The 13,290-nt window shown below is 36.0% G+C and overlaps 1 protein-coding gene across 1 annotated transcript in view; it reads left to right on the forward strand.

Moving 5' to 3' along the window:
* The window catches only part of LOC124440953 (dynein axonemal heavy chain 5-like), a 59,088-nt gene that overhangs the window by 33,557 nt on the left and 12,241 nt on the right, over window positions 1-13,290 (forward strand). The window contains exons 54-78 of the mRNA XM_046991378.1: window positions 419-613; window positions 1,273-1,350; window positions 1,638-1,856; window positions 2,029-2,169; window positions 2,662-2,766; window positions 2,864-3,051; window positions 3,206-3,260; window positions 3,510-3,623; window positions 4,759-4,923; window positions 4,996-5,115; window positions 5,186-5,302; window positions 5,392-5,526; window positions 5,616-5,738; window positions 6,236-6,478; window positions 6,782-6,934; window positions 7,190-7,424; window positions 7,870-8,018; window positions 8,086-8,240; window positions 8,506-8,671; window positions 8,728-8,892; window positions 8,970-9,158; window positions 9,398-9,760; window positions 11,669-11,959; window positions 12,354-12,521; window positions 12,943-13,208. Coding sequence (XP_046847334.1) covers window positions 419-613; window positions 1,273-1,350; window positions 1,638-1,856; window positions 2,029-2,169; window positions 2,662-2,766; window positions 2,864-3,051; window positions 3,206-3,260; window positions 3,510-3,623; window positions 4,759-4,923; window positions 4,996-5,115; window positions 5,186-5,302; window positions 5,392-5,526; window positions 5,616-5,738; window positions 6,236-6,478; window positions 6,782-6,934; window positions 7,190-7,424; window positions 7,870-8,018; window positions 8,086-8,240; window positions 8,506-8,671; window positions 8,728-8,892; window positions 8,970-9,158; window positions 9,398-9,760; window positions 11,669-11,959; window positions 12,354-12,521; window positions 12,943-13,208 — 4,298 coding nt within the window. The remainder of the gene's footprint in view (window positions 1-418; window positions 614-1,272; window positions 1,351-1,637; window positions 1,857-2,028; window positions 2,170-2,661; window positions 2,767-2,863; window positions 3,052-3,205; window positions 3,261-3,509; window positions 3,624-4,758; window positions 4,924-4,995; window positions 5,116-5,185; window positions 5,303-5,391; window positions 5,527-5,615; window positions 5,739-6,235; window positions 6,479-6,781; window positions 6,935-7,189; window positions 7,425-7,869; window positions 8,019-8,085; window positions 8,241-8,505; window positions 8,672-8,727; window positions 8,893-8,969; window positions 9,159-9,397; window positions 9,761-11,668; window positions 11,960-12,353; window positions 12,522-12,942; window positions 13,209-13,290) is intronic.

The following is a 13,290-nucleotide window of genomic DNA, read 5'->3' on the forward strand; positions in this document are numbered from 1 at the left end:
CGCTGCCTTAACTATGTACTTCATGTTATGTACTTCATGTCATGTACTTCATGTCATGTACTTCATGACATGTACTTCATGTTATGTACTTCATGTCATGTACTTCATGACATGTACTTCATGTCATGTACTTCATGTTATGTACTTCATGTTATGTACTTCATGTCATGTACTTCATGTCATGTACTTCATGTCATGTACTTCATGTCATGTACTTCATGTCATGTACTTCATGTTATGTACTTCATGTCATGTACTTCATGTTATGTACTTCATGTCATGTACTTCATGTTATGTACTTCATGTTATGTACTTCATGTCATGTACTTCATGTTATGTACTTCATGTTATGTACTTCATGTTATGTACTTCATGTTATGTACTTCATGTAATGTACTTCATGTTATGTACTTTATAGAATCCTGGTTACGCTGGTAGACAAGAACTTCCCGAAAATCTTAAAATTCAATTTCGAACGGTTGCGATGATGGTGCCGGATAGACAGATTATCATGCGTGTTAAACTTGCATCATGTGGTTTCCAACAGAATGTTGTTCTTGCCAGGAAATTTTATACTTTATATAAACTGTGCGAGGAACAACTTACTAAACAGGTATCTATATATAACATGAGATGTTTTCATTAAGGCCTTTTCACACGATCCGATTTTTCGGATCCGACTGTTTCGGTTCTGACTTTTGGTTACTTGTTCAGACGGTCCAATAGTTTTGTTGATATTTATATTTGTTTCGATGTCTAATTTATAGTCTTGAAACAGTGCTGTAGAAGTGAGGGGGGGCGCTTGGGGGAGAAGCCCCCCTTCTACCTTTGAAATGGGTAAATTTTAAAAGGGCATTATTGATAAATACGTCGAGAGAGCCCCCCATCTGATAAATTTAGTTCTACAGCACTGCCTTGAAAGAAGCCATTTGTGTTATCCAGTACATTTATCGATATATTTGCTTATTTTTCTATTTGTTTTCAAGTCTTTTTCAAATCTAATTTCTCGCGTTAACTCAAATTTGGGAAGTATAGAGAGTAAAGAGCTTAAGCATAGTCGGCTTCTTTTGATGTTGTCAGATGAAAATAGAGCAAATCCTATTTCCATCCGATTTTTGAGATTGACGGATCTGACTGTCGGATGCTCACTTTAAACGTGTTCACACGATCCGGATTTTGGGATCTGACAAATCGGATCCGAAAAATCGGATCGAGTGAACGGGCCTTTAAACAGATCTACTGTATGTATCAGCTCTTTTTGAATTTTCATAGGTTCATTATGATTTTGGTTTAAGAAACATTCTTTCGGTATTAAGAACTCTTGGCGCCTCAAAACGAGCCAATCCCGAGGTGAGTTTCTATAAAAATAATAATCCCATCGGTCTGATCGATGACATCATACCGTACTCTCGTGCAAGGCAATTTTCTCAATCAAACGTTGAACGGAAGACTTTAAACGGATTTTTGGTCGTCTTTCTCAGTTCTCTCTACGCGTTTCATTTATTTCCAAAGTTGAATGAACGTCGTAACGACTGATAATGATATCTAGGATAAACATCATCCGTGGGTTTTTTCAGTATGTAAATTTTATCATCTTTATATATATTGTTCTATTTCCTTTTCTCTGTCCATTTAAGGACGGTGAAGACAAGATCGTAATGAGAGTTCTTCGTGATATGAATCTAAGTAAACTTGTGGACGAAGATGAACCTTTATTCTTAAGTTTAATCGACGATCTCTTTCCTGGTCTTACTCTTCTAAAGGCTGGATATCCTGACATTGAACAAGCCATAGCCGAGGCTGTAGAGGAAGCGAAACTCGTCAACCACGCACCTTGGGTATTGAAACTTATACAGGTATTTTTTATGTTACATTAAATGACATTAATTCTCGACAGCTTCTGTCTCTCGTGATGATTTACCTTTAACGTGCTGTGATATTCTTCAAAGGTTGCTTAGGCTAGGGTTAGGATATGATTTTTTGTTTACCTCCGATTCCAAACTAAACCTTAATCTCTTTGCTTTTTAGTTATACGAAACTCAACGCGTACGTCACGGTATGATGACCCTGGGACCGAGTGGTGCCGGCAAAACCAAGTGCATCAATATGTTAATGAAGGCGATGACTCAATGTGGAGCACCTCATAAAGAATTTCGAATGAATCCTAAAGTATGTATGTCCTTTGTTTGTAGTTGGTGTAGTTTTGTTTTATTCTCATTGAACTAATTGATACTTTTTAGCTACATGTCGCGCTTGTACGTACGAGAAAATTTTATTGCATTGAAAGAAGTGCTTTGTGCAATTTGTGCCTTTAAAAACCATCTAAACCCTTTACTTGGCGAATGTTTTCAATAAGTTGTTTTTCATTTCGTTCGGTGATTGTTACATATCTGCTACATTGTCACTTAAAGGGTGAAATTATTTGAGAGCGTAATTTTAGTTAACGAGGCAACATGCTTACTGTTACCAATTATAGCGATATTGGTTCCCTTAATTTGTCATTTTGAACATGCAATTGAATTGTATATGATACAAGGCAGTAAAACTGATCTGTAATGAAGGGCTGGGTGTTCATGAATGGGTCGCCAGCAAATGTTGAATAACATGGGGAGAAGATATGAAATGGTCACCATTTTTAACTTTGTTGTTATTTATATGTAGGCCATAACAGCTCCACAGATGTTTGGACGTTTAGATGTGTCGACTAACGACTGGACTGATGGAATATTCTCAACACTATGGAGAAAAACACTTCGGGCAAAAAAGGTATGTAAAAAAAAGCAACACACAAGAAAGGATTTCGTTAAATTTGATCATATGTAACTGTCGAAACTACATACATATCTTCTTCTTTAATGAACAGAGCGATCATATATGGCTTGTTCTTGATGGCCCCGTTGATGCCATATGGATTGAGAATTTAAACAGTGTATTGGATGATAACAAAACCTTGACATTAGCAAATGGTGATCGTATACCAATGGCTCCAAACTGTAAGATTATTTTTGAACCTCATAATATCGACAATGCTTCTCCAGCAACGGTCTCTAGGTTTGTCATTATTCTTATGTGGTTTATATATTTTGTTTATTGTTGATGATGGAAATGCTTTGCTTGAATGTTTCATGTTTTATCATTTCTACAAATGCAAAGTTACAAATAAAAAAAAATGTCTAAATTGTTCATTCTGTCTCATCTTCATTAGGAACGGTATGGTGTACATGAGTTCATCGATACTTGATTGGAAACCTATATTACAAGTATGTTTATATCATGCATTACCCCCTTACCATCCCTCTGTTTAATATTACAAGTATGTTTATGTCATGCATTATCCCTTACCATCCCTCTGTTCCATATGACAAGTATGTTTACATCATGCATTACCCCTTACCTTCCTTTTGTTCGATATTACAAGTTTGCTTGCATCACTCATTATCCCTCACTGTCCCTCTGTTCTATTTTGACTTTCAATTTCATGATATCTGTTATGGTGTTTATCTTTTCAGGGTTGGCTTAATACTCGCTCGATCATTGAAGGTGATGTTCTCATGCCTCTGTTTGAAAGAGTTTTTTCTGACCTTAGACGTTATGTACAACAGAATCTCGTACCTAAAATGGATGTAAGTACAGTATCAAACATATTATTACTTATTACACCAGTTGTTAAACTATGAAAAGCATCAGGTTTGTAAATCTCGATCGTCCAGGTTGGTATAGTCCTGACAAGGACTGTTTTTGTTGTTGTTGACTGACGTTTCGACAACCTTAGCAGTAGTCATCTTCAGAGTCAAATGAGGAGTAAACGTCAGGTTAGCCGTATTTGTTATCTGGTTCTTACGTCATTGTATTGTGTGTACAGGACGTAATACAATGACGTAAGAACCAGATAACAAATACGGCTAACCTGACGTTTACTCCTCATTTGACTCTGAAGATGACTACCGCTAAGGTTGCCGAAACATCAGTCAACAACAACAAAAACAGTCCTTCTCAGGACTATACCAACCTGGACGATCTACATTTACAAACATGTAACCATACTCCCGGGCTCAAACCATTTACTTTGAAAAGCATCAGCTTACATATATTTACATTTGTTGCAATCCAATTCACGTTTTCATATCACCTGCTCGCACTTCCTTATGTATACAATGATAAAACTAGTTCCTGAAAAAGGACATCACGTTTTATTTTTTTTATGGGTCTAACAATCTCTTAGAATGAAGGTACTGCTCAGAAGTAAGTTTAACGAAAACGCGTACGGAACGCGTTCCGAATGCGTTCCAAAATGCTTTCCAAATTCGTTCCAGTTGCGTTTCAGTTGCGTTTCAGTTGCGTTCCAGTTGCGTTCCAGTTGCGTTTCAGTTGCGTTTCAGTTGCGTTTCAGTTGCGTTCCAGTTGCGTTTCAGTTGCGTTCGGCTTAAGTGGAACGTGTGTCAAAACGCGTTGTTGACCGCATCCGATCATTGTTTCGTAATCATCATTTATACTCACTATACAAGTGTTCAACATCGTGTTCAATGTTAAGTTTCTTCTGAGCGGTACTTACTCTATCTCTAAACTCTTGTTTTTTTTATTTTGAATACTAAGAAACCAAGATGTCTATTTTCGAAGTTTGCTTTTCAAAGTATATATTTATGCGAGTTGACCTGTTCTGGGCCTATAAACAAGCGTTTGAGGATTTTGTCCATAGCGAGATATTTTAGGTAAAATCAATCGTTGGCAAGTTCGCTTTTAATGTTGTTTTTGAATTAGTTATTAGAATGTAATCACGTGACACAAGCGATCAATCTCCTGCAAGGTCTTATTCCCGGTGAGGATGCCCCAAAACAAGCTGATGCTGCATATTTAGAGAAACTATTTGTGTTCTCATTGATGTGGAGTATTGGAGCGATACTTGAGCTTGCTGATAGGAAGAAAGTATGTTGATTTTTGTATACACGCTCTCAAGTACCATTAGCTTTGATTTTAACTTGATGTTTATTTATAAAGATGGAAGAATGGTTGCTGGAGAATGCTAAAGATTTAAATCTACCTCCTGTAAAAAATGAAGAGACGATCTTTGAATATTTGGTAAATGAACAAGGACAATGGGAACATTGGCACAACAGGGTATGTCCTATCGAAATAATTTTGTTTAGAGCTTGGGAACGAAACTCAGTTATGTTCAAACATGTTTTAGGTGGAAGTATACCAGTATCCAACGGATTCTGTGCCTGAATATGCATCCATTTTGGTTCCTAACGTCGATAATGTACGAACTGACTTTCTTATTCATACCATTGCAAAACAAGGGAAGGTCAGTTGAATCAACATCTATGGCATTATTGACATTCACGGATTCTTTTAACAGGAATAAGTTAATTAAATGTTTTGTGATTGTTACAGGCTGTGTTATTGATTGGTGAACAAGGTACAGCTAAGACCGTAATGATTCAAGGAAACTGTGGTAAATATGATCCAGAAGTTCATCTTTCAAAATCAATGAACTTTTCTTCGGCAACAACACCTAACATGTTTCAGGTATTCTCCCTCTATACTTTCACCATGTTCTTCTCAATACACCATCAATGTTTGTGAACTTTGTATTTATTTTTATATGAAACATTTAGAGAACTATAGAGAGCTATGTCGACAAGAGAATGGGAACGACTTACGGTCCTCCTGCCGGAAAGAAAATGACTGTTTTTATTGACGATGTTAACATGCCTATCATCAACGAGTGGGGAGATCAGGTTGGCTACATAAAATATCTTCTTCATTCAAATCAAGAATTTTACGTTTAATTTTGAAGCTTTTTGACATTATTTAGTTTCTATCAAAGATTTTACGTACATCCTCTTTCGTATTTTATATGATGAAACTTCAAACTCAAACGTTTGCATTGTATATATTTCTATTTTCGTATAATTCTTGTATTTCCATGTGTTTTTCTTTTGTTATAGCATTAATTAATGTTACTAGAATGAGAGCTATCCATGTAAAATCGTTGAAAACCCTCTAGGTTAAAGTTAATATTGTTTATTCAAAATCACAAGTGTTATATCAACAATGTTAACACACTGTTGAACTCTGAGAAACGATTGTTTGAATCCTCGAGGTTGAATTTTCTATTGCTTTTTCAACCCCGCATATGTTAGACAAACTCAATATTGAACAACAGGCTCCTGGTGTAAAATTTTAGTATCCTCATTGTAATACGCGCCTTCTTATCTTTTTGATATTTGTTTAGATAACTAATGAAATAGTTCGTCAACTAATGGAGATGAATGGTTTTTATAATCTTGATAAACCTGGCGATTTTACCAACATTGTCGATATACAATATATTGCTGCAATGATCCAACCTGGTGGTGGACGTAACGATATTCCTAGTCGATTAAAAAGACAATTTACCGTATTTAACTGTACACTGCCTTCTGATGCATCCATTGATAAAATCTTCATGACCATTGGAGAAGGATATTTCTGTGAGGTAATTTTAAATTTGTCTCATGTTGTTGATCAATTAAAAATAATTTGCGAGCATTGAAGTTATCCTGGTGTTCAATTTTCTCCGAATTCAATCAATTATATTATTCCTTATTCTTTATGAAACGGGTCAAAATTTTTGTAATTAATATTCAGTTATCAGAGCCACACGTCGAAAATAGATTTTCCACCGAAATGAAATATATTTAAGAAAATATTACGATGTTTCAATGAAGAAGTGGATTTCTCAGTGCAGCTAGTTTCACTCCTTTTTAAGAAACATTTTTTTTTGTAAATATTTTCCTAGGAACGAGGATTTGATTCTGAGCTACGCAACAGCGTTAAACAACTTGTATCTTTAACAAGAAAACTCTGGCAGAGAACCAAAGTCAAAATGTTACCCACACCTGCAAAGTTTCATTACATTTTCAATCTTAGAGATCTCAGTCGTATTTGGCAGGTCTGTTCTTCATATGTGTTTATATATATTTGCTAACACTCTAGAACATTAGTTACTAAAATCATCTCATACATTTGTTTTCTTCCATCAGTCATATCTTCACTCGGGTTTACTAAACTATTGTGTAGACAGTCATTTTCTAATTGCTAGGGTTTACTAAACTATTGTGTAGACAGTCATTTTCTAATTGCTAGGGTTTACTAAACTATTGTATAGACAGTCATTTTCTAATTTCATTGGTCAAATCTTCCCTAGGGTATACTGAACGTCAAATCAGAAGTTCTTGTAGACAACAACATCTTACTTCATTTGTGGAAACATGAATGTCAACGAGTGATAGCAGATCGATTTACCAATCAAACAGACAAAGATTGGTTCGAGAAAGCCATCCGTACTCTTGTAGAAGAAGAACTTGGTCCGGAAATGGTCGAGATCATTCAAGTTGATGATTATTTTGTAGATTTCTTGCGAGACGCTCCAGAAATCACAGGTCAGTAGGCAGGACATTTCTATAATAAAATTGTTTTCCTTGCGTTGTTATTCCAACAAAATATAACAAAACAAAACGCAAGTTTTACTGCTAGTTTTGAGCAGATAGCAACTGCAGTCTGTACTGTATTGTACTGTACTTGTTAAGACATTGATCGATTATGCTTTATGATAATGAACTGAATCGTATTTTAAGATCTCTTTACTAGTTCCGTTAGTACAGTTTAACTTTACTCTTTACACTAAAAAACAATGTTGTTATGTTACATTATACATTTAAACATGCAATGTACGTAAATTATATCATTTAAACATGCAATGTATGTAAATTATATCATTTAAACATGCAATGTATGTAAATTATATCATTTAAACATGCAATGTACGTAAATTATATCTTTTACTTATTAATTGTTTTATTTAATGTGCTTTATATATTGACGTAGGTGATGAACCCGATGATGCTGATTTCGATGCACCTAAAGTGTATGAATCTATTGGAACCTTTGAAAATCTTAATGACCGACTTAAGATGTTTATGGCAAGTTATAATGAAGCAATCCGTGGAGGCCATTTGGATCTTGTCTTCTTTCGAGTACGTTTGTATTCCCCATTATCCATTTGTATCATCTATAACCACCTTTTATATTGCCTCTTCAAAGGACGCGATGATTCATTTGGTGAAAATCTCTCGTATCATACGAACACCACGTGGTAACGCTTTGTTGGTTGGTGTTGGTGGTTCTGGTAAACAGAGTTTAACAAGATTGGCATCATTTATTGCTGGTTACAAAACTTTTCAGATAACATTATCAAGGTATGTATGTACTCATCTCCATTTTCTTACTGTAGTATTGAACTTCTACATGTTCGTATTACGAAATATTTCAACAGATTAAACACTTTAAACATAAAAGTAGGTTTTATTACGATGAAAAAGGAAAGAACAACGAACGTTGTGCGAACGTACACATGCGCCCACGATGTAACCATAAACGTATTTAATACTTCATAACAACGGAATAAAGACTGTTGAGTGTAATTTATAACATTACATGTGTTAACTGATCCTTTCTTCGTAGATCATACAACACGACTAATCTCATGGATGATTTGAAAGTTCTCTATCGTACCGCTGGACAACAGGGTTGCGGTATCACCTTCATCTTTACCGACAACGAAATTAAGGACGAGGCTTTTCTTGAATATATGAACAACGTCATCGCTTCCGGGAGGTATTTTTCTCCTGTATGCGATATTTGTATCTTATCTACGAAGGTTTTCTTATCATCACGTCATTTCAGGTATCAAATCTCTTTGCACGTGACGAGATTGATGAAATCACGCAAGAATTAATTTCACCAATGAAAAAAGAGTTTCCAAGACGACCACCAACCAATGAGAATCTTTATGATTATTTCATAACTCGCGTGAGAAATAATCTACATATTGTATTGTGTTTTTCTCCGGTATGACCAGGACTTTGTCTCTTTTTTCTAACATCGTTTACCACCATGTTTACCGTACGTTTATGTTTTCTTTCAAGGTCGGTGAAAAGTTTCGTAATCGTTCTCTTAAATTTCCTGGTTTATTCAGTGGCTGTACAATGGACTGGTTCAGCAGCTGGCCAAAAGATGCCTTGATTGCAGTCGCAGATTATTTCCTATCTTCTTTTGAAATTTCTTGTTCGGCAGAAATCAAACAAGCCGTCGTCAACACCATGGGAATGTTCCAGGTTTGAAATTTTATTGAACTATGATGAAGTTTGATAAAGTAAGAAATTACTTTTTGTCTTTTTTTTTATGAAAATGATAATCTTTATTCACCTTAATAAATCTTTACTACCCGTAATATTCAGAATGTGCCACTCGATGTTACTTTTAAAGAAACGAAAAATTTACCTTGGAATAATTCAATGCATTACTGATGACCAAAACTCCAAACCTAATTCCAGTTTTAACATTTTTTTCTTAGGATAAAGTAGCTGCAACTTGCATCGAATATTTTGAACGATTTCGTCGTCAAATGCATGTAACACCCAAATCATACCTGTCTTTCATCGCCGGTTACAAAGAGATCTATAAAGAAAAATACAGTGCAATAGGTATTCTCGCTGACCGTATGAACACTGGATTGAATAAGTTGGTTGAAGCGACCGAATCTGTTGCCAAACTGTCGGAGGAACTTGTAGTAAAAGAGAAGGAGTTGGCTGTAGCTTCTGTTAAAGCGGATAAAGTGTTACAGGAAGTTACAGTTAGTGCTCAAGCCGCCGAGAAAGTCAAATCACAAGTTCAAAAAGTCAAAGATAAAGCTCAGGCGATTGTCGATGAAATTGAAGTAAGTTGACCTTTTTGCTTGTTTGTTAACTGCTAGGTAGAAAATATTGAATATGTGATGCTATTACGGGAAATATTTCTGGTTTCTTAGAAATTGTGTTTGGTTTTTTCTTTCACAGTGTGTAAGAGTGTTTTTGTTTACTAATTCAATCCACCTTTACCGTGTTAGACACACGTGTCAAAATACGAGATCAAATTACAAAATTCGGACTGTCAAATGGTCATAGTTTTGTTTATGTAGAATAGTGGCAATAAAATGGTCAAGAGATGCTTTTGAGTTTTGGGGCATTTGTGAATCTGATTCTAGTTATTCTGAACAATTATTTATAAGATAATATTGTAAAGTAAAAAGAAATTTACGCTCCAAAGTGAATTAAAATTTTATGACATGAGGGTTCAATTTAGACGATACAAATGGCTTGGCTTTAATGTTATCTTCTTAAGGACTATTTTAAAAAGTAGATAACCCCTTTTTTCCATGAAGCCCATCGATGCTTTCGCTCTTTCATAACGAGAAAGTTATGAGAAAGTTACATTTTAAAAGGTAACAAGTAAAAAACGTATAAACATGTTTAGAGTTGGTCTAAATTATAAGTCAAAAAGGTAGAAGTTATTTGAACCTTTGCAATATCCTTTGCTGTTCTAGTTTCTTTTATGAGAAGAGCTCTTGTAAACAAAAAGAAAATTCGAAAGCAAAAACCCCGTTTTCGGTCCATGCTTCCCGATACCTTCTTAAGCGTAAGGCGCTAGAACGCCGCATGTTAACGTTTCGGTAGGAGATTTTGGCCCCTCCACGCTATCCTACTTGGGAGATGCAATAGCAAGCTTCCGCCCATCAGACCCCGAGATCACCTGCGATAGGCTTTGCTCGGGGTACGCAGGGAGAGTGCGGTCGCCACCGAAGTGTGGGCCCCTAAGCCACTGCATACTATATCGCACCCAGCTTCTACTGCTAGTTGACATCTACTATATGAAGTTTTAGCTATATATATACACACATAATTTTGAAGGCTTACGAAAGTTGCGGTATTGTTAAAGTCATTACTGCGCATGCCCAGATGATTTCTTTGATAATTTGCGACTAAGTGAGCTAATTGCCCCAAATGTAGTGCAAGTACATATAATTAGTCGTTACCATGACTATAAGCAATTAGTCGAGTGGACTGCGCATGCTCGAGCGCATGTACAGATGATTTCTCTCTTAAATTGTTCCTAGGCATGCTATTTACGTCAAAGTCGGTGCTAGTAGATGAAGTTGATCGTTGCCATGAGCATGAACTTAGGCAGCCGGTCAAGTCAAGTGCGCATGCTTAAGCCGACTGCGCATGCGCAGATGATTTATATATTTGTTACTGAGCAAACTTATTATTTTATAATCAGTACCAGTACGTACAGTTGGTCGTTCTCAATTTGTGACGGAGCGAGCTCTGAAATCGGTGCTCGTATACGCGCTTAGCAAATTTTCAATCATATTATTTTTGGCATGCTCTTGGTCTTCTTAAGCTTGCGTTGACAAATGCATATCAAATTCATCAACACTTTGTTACGCCACTCGTAATATCCGTGTCAATGTTAGAGATGTTTTTATTTTTCTCTATAACTTTGTATCTTCATATTGCATGTCATATCCAAGCTTTCCTTTGATCTGGCGGAAAATTGTTTTTATTTACTCTTACATCTTCTGCCTTTATAATTAGTTGTTCTGCATTTCTAAAATAAGATTTACAAATGCACCAAAGAGCATCTTCTTTCTATTATATTGCACTATTCTACATAAAAAATACTATGTCTGACCATTTGATGGCAGAATTTTGTTATTTGATCTCGTAATTTTGACACGTGTGTTTATCTTTCAGAAAGGTGGATTGAAATCATGACTAAATCCTTGCGTCTTTCACGTTTTATTTAGGTAGACAAAGCATTTGCCCAAAAGAAACTTGAAGCAGCCAAGCCTGCACTAGCTGAAGCCGAGGCAGCTCTTCAGACGATCAAACCTGCTCATATTTCGACTGTCCGTAAACTGGCGAAACCTCCGCATCTGATCATGCGCATTATGGACTGCGTATTGATTCTCTTTGGTAAACGTGTGGATACCGTGAGTGCAGATCCTGAGAGACCTTGTGTAAAACCTTCATGGGGAGAGTCATTGAAGTTAATGAGTCAAGGTGGATTTTTACAAACATTGCTGACTTTTCCTAAGGTACGTATGTTAACATTTAGGATACACATGGTTGGTTTACCATACCGTAGATCTTTTCAATATAGGAAAATATATGTTTGTAAATGATGATCGTCCAGGTTAATAAAGTCCTGAGAAGGACTGTTTTTGATGTTGTTGACTGACGTTTCGACAACCTTAGCGGTAGTCATCTTCAGAGTCAAAAGATGACTACAGAGATTGATTGACCTTAGCGGTAGTCATCTTTTGACTCTGAAGATGACTACCGCTAAGGTTGTCGAAACGTCAGTCAACAACATCAAAAACAGTCCTTCTCAGGACTTTATTAACCTGGACGATCATCATTTACAAACATATAACGATACTCCCGGGTTCAAACCATTTACTTTATAGGAAAATATTTTATACATTTTAGGATATGATCAATGAGGAGACTGTTGAATTGCTTTCACCATATCTTGAAATGGAAGATTATACCTTAGAGAGTGCAAAGAAAGTCTGTGGTGATGTTGCTGGTCTTGCATCATGGACAAAGGCCATGGCTTTCTTCTATGGAGTCAATAAGGAAGTTTTACCTTTAAAGGTACAAGGTTGTTTTTGAGTCTGTTGATATTTGCCGATTAATATAGTACATGGCGGGAGAACGCACTGTTACTATTACGTCTGTTGATATTTGTGGATTGCTATAGTACATGACGGGAGAACGCAGTGTTACCATAGTCGTTTAATGATATTTGTGGATTGCTATAGTACATGAAGAGAAAACACAGTGTTACTATAGTCGTTTGATGATATTTGTGGATTGCTATAGTACATGAAGGGAAAACACAGTGTTACTATAGTCGTTTGATGATATTTGTGGATTGCTATAGTACATGAAGGGAAAACACAGTGTTACTATAGTCGTTTGATGAAAATTTAATATGAAAGAACACAGTCATTAACCTTTCCCTTTTTAATATGATGTATGTATGAATGTGTAACATGTACTTACCTGACTGTAGGCAAACCTTGTCGTACAAGAAGCAAGACTACAAAAGGCGACATCTGAACTGAATGCTGCTCAGGAACAACTCGACGATAAGCAACGTGAATTAGACGCTGTACAAGCGAAATTTGACGAAGCAATGAGAGAAAAACAGATGTTGATTGACGATGCCGAAGCATGTCGTCGTAAAATGTCTAATGCAACAGCACTTATTGAAGGTCTTGGTGGAGAAAAGGTCAGATGGACGGAGCAAAGCAGGAGATTTGCAGAACAGATACGACGGTATTTATTACGCATCTTTTTATGGCATTTCTATGACAATTAACGTTCTTGAAATGTCGTCTTCATTCCTTTCTCCATGACA

This window comes from Xenia sp. Carnegie-2017, unplaced genomic scaffold, assembly GCF_021976095.1.
Source record: "Xenia sp. Carnegie-2017 unplaced genomic scaffold, XeniaSp_v1 HiC_scaffold_20, whole genome shotgun sequence".
Taxonomy (NCBI): Eukaryota; Metazoa; Cnidaria; class Anthozoa; order Malacalcyonacea; family Xeniidae; genus Xenia; species Xenia sp. Carnegie-2017.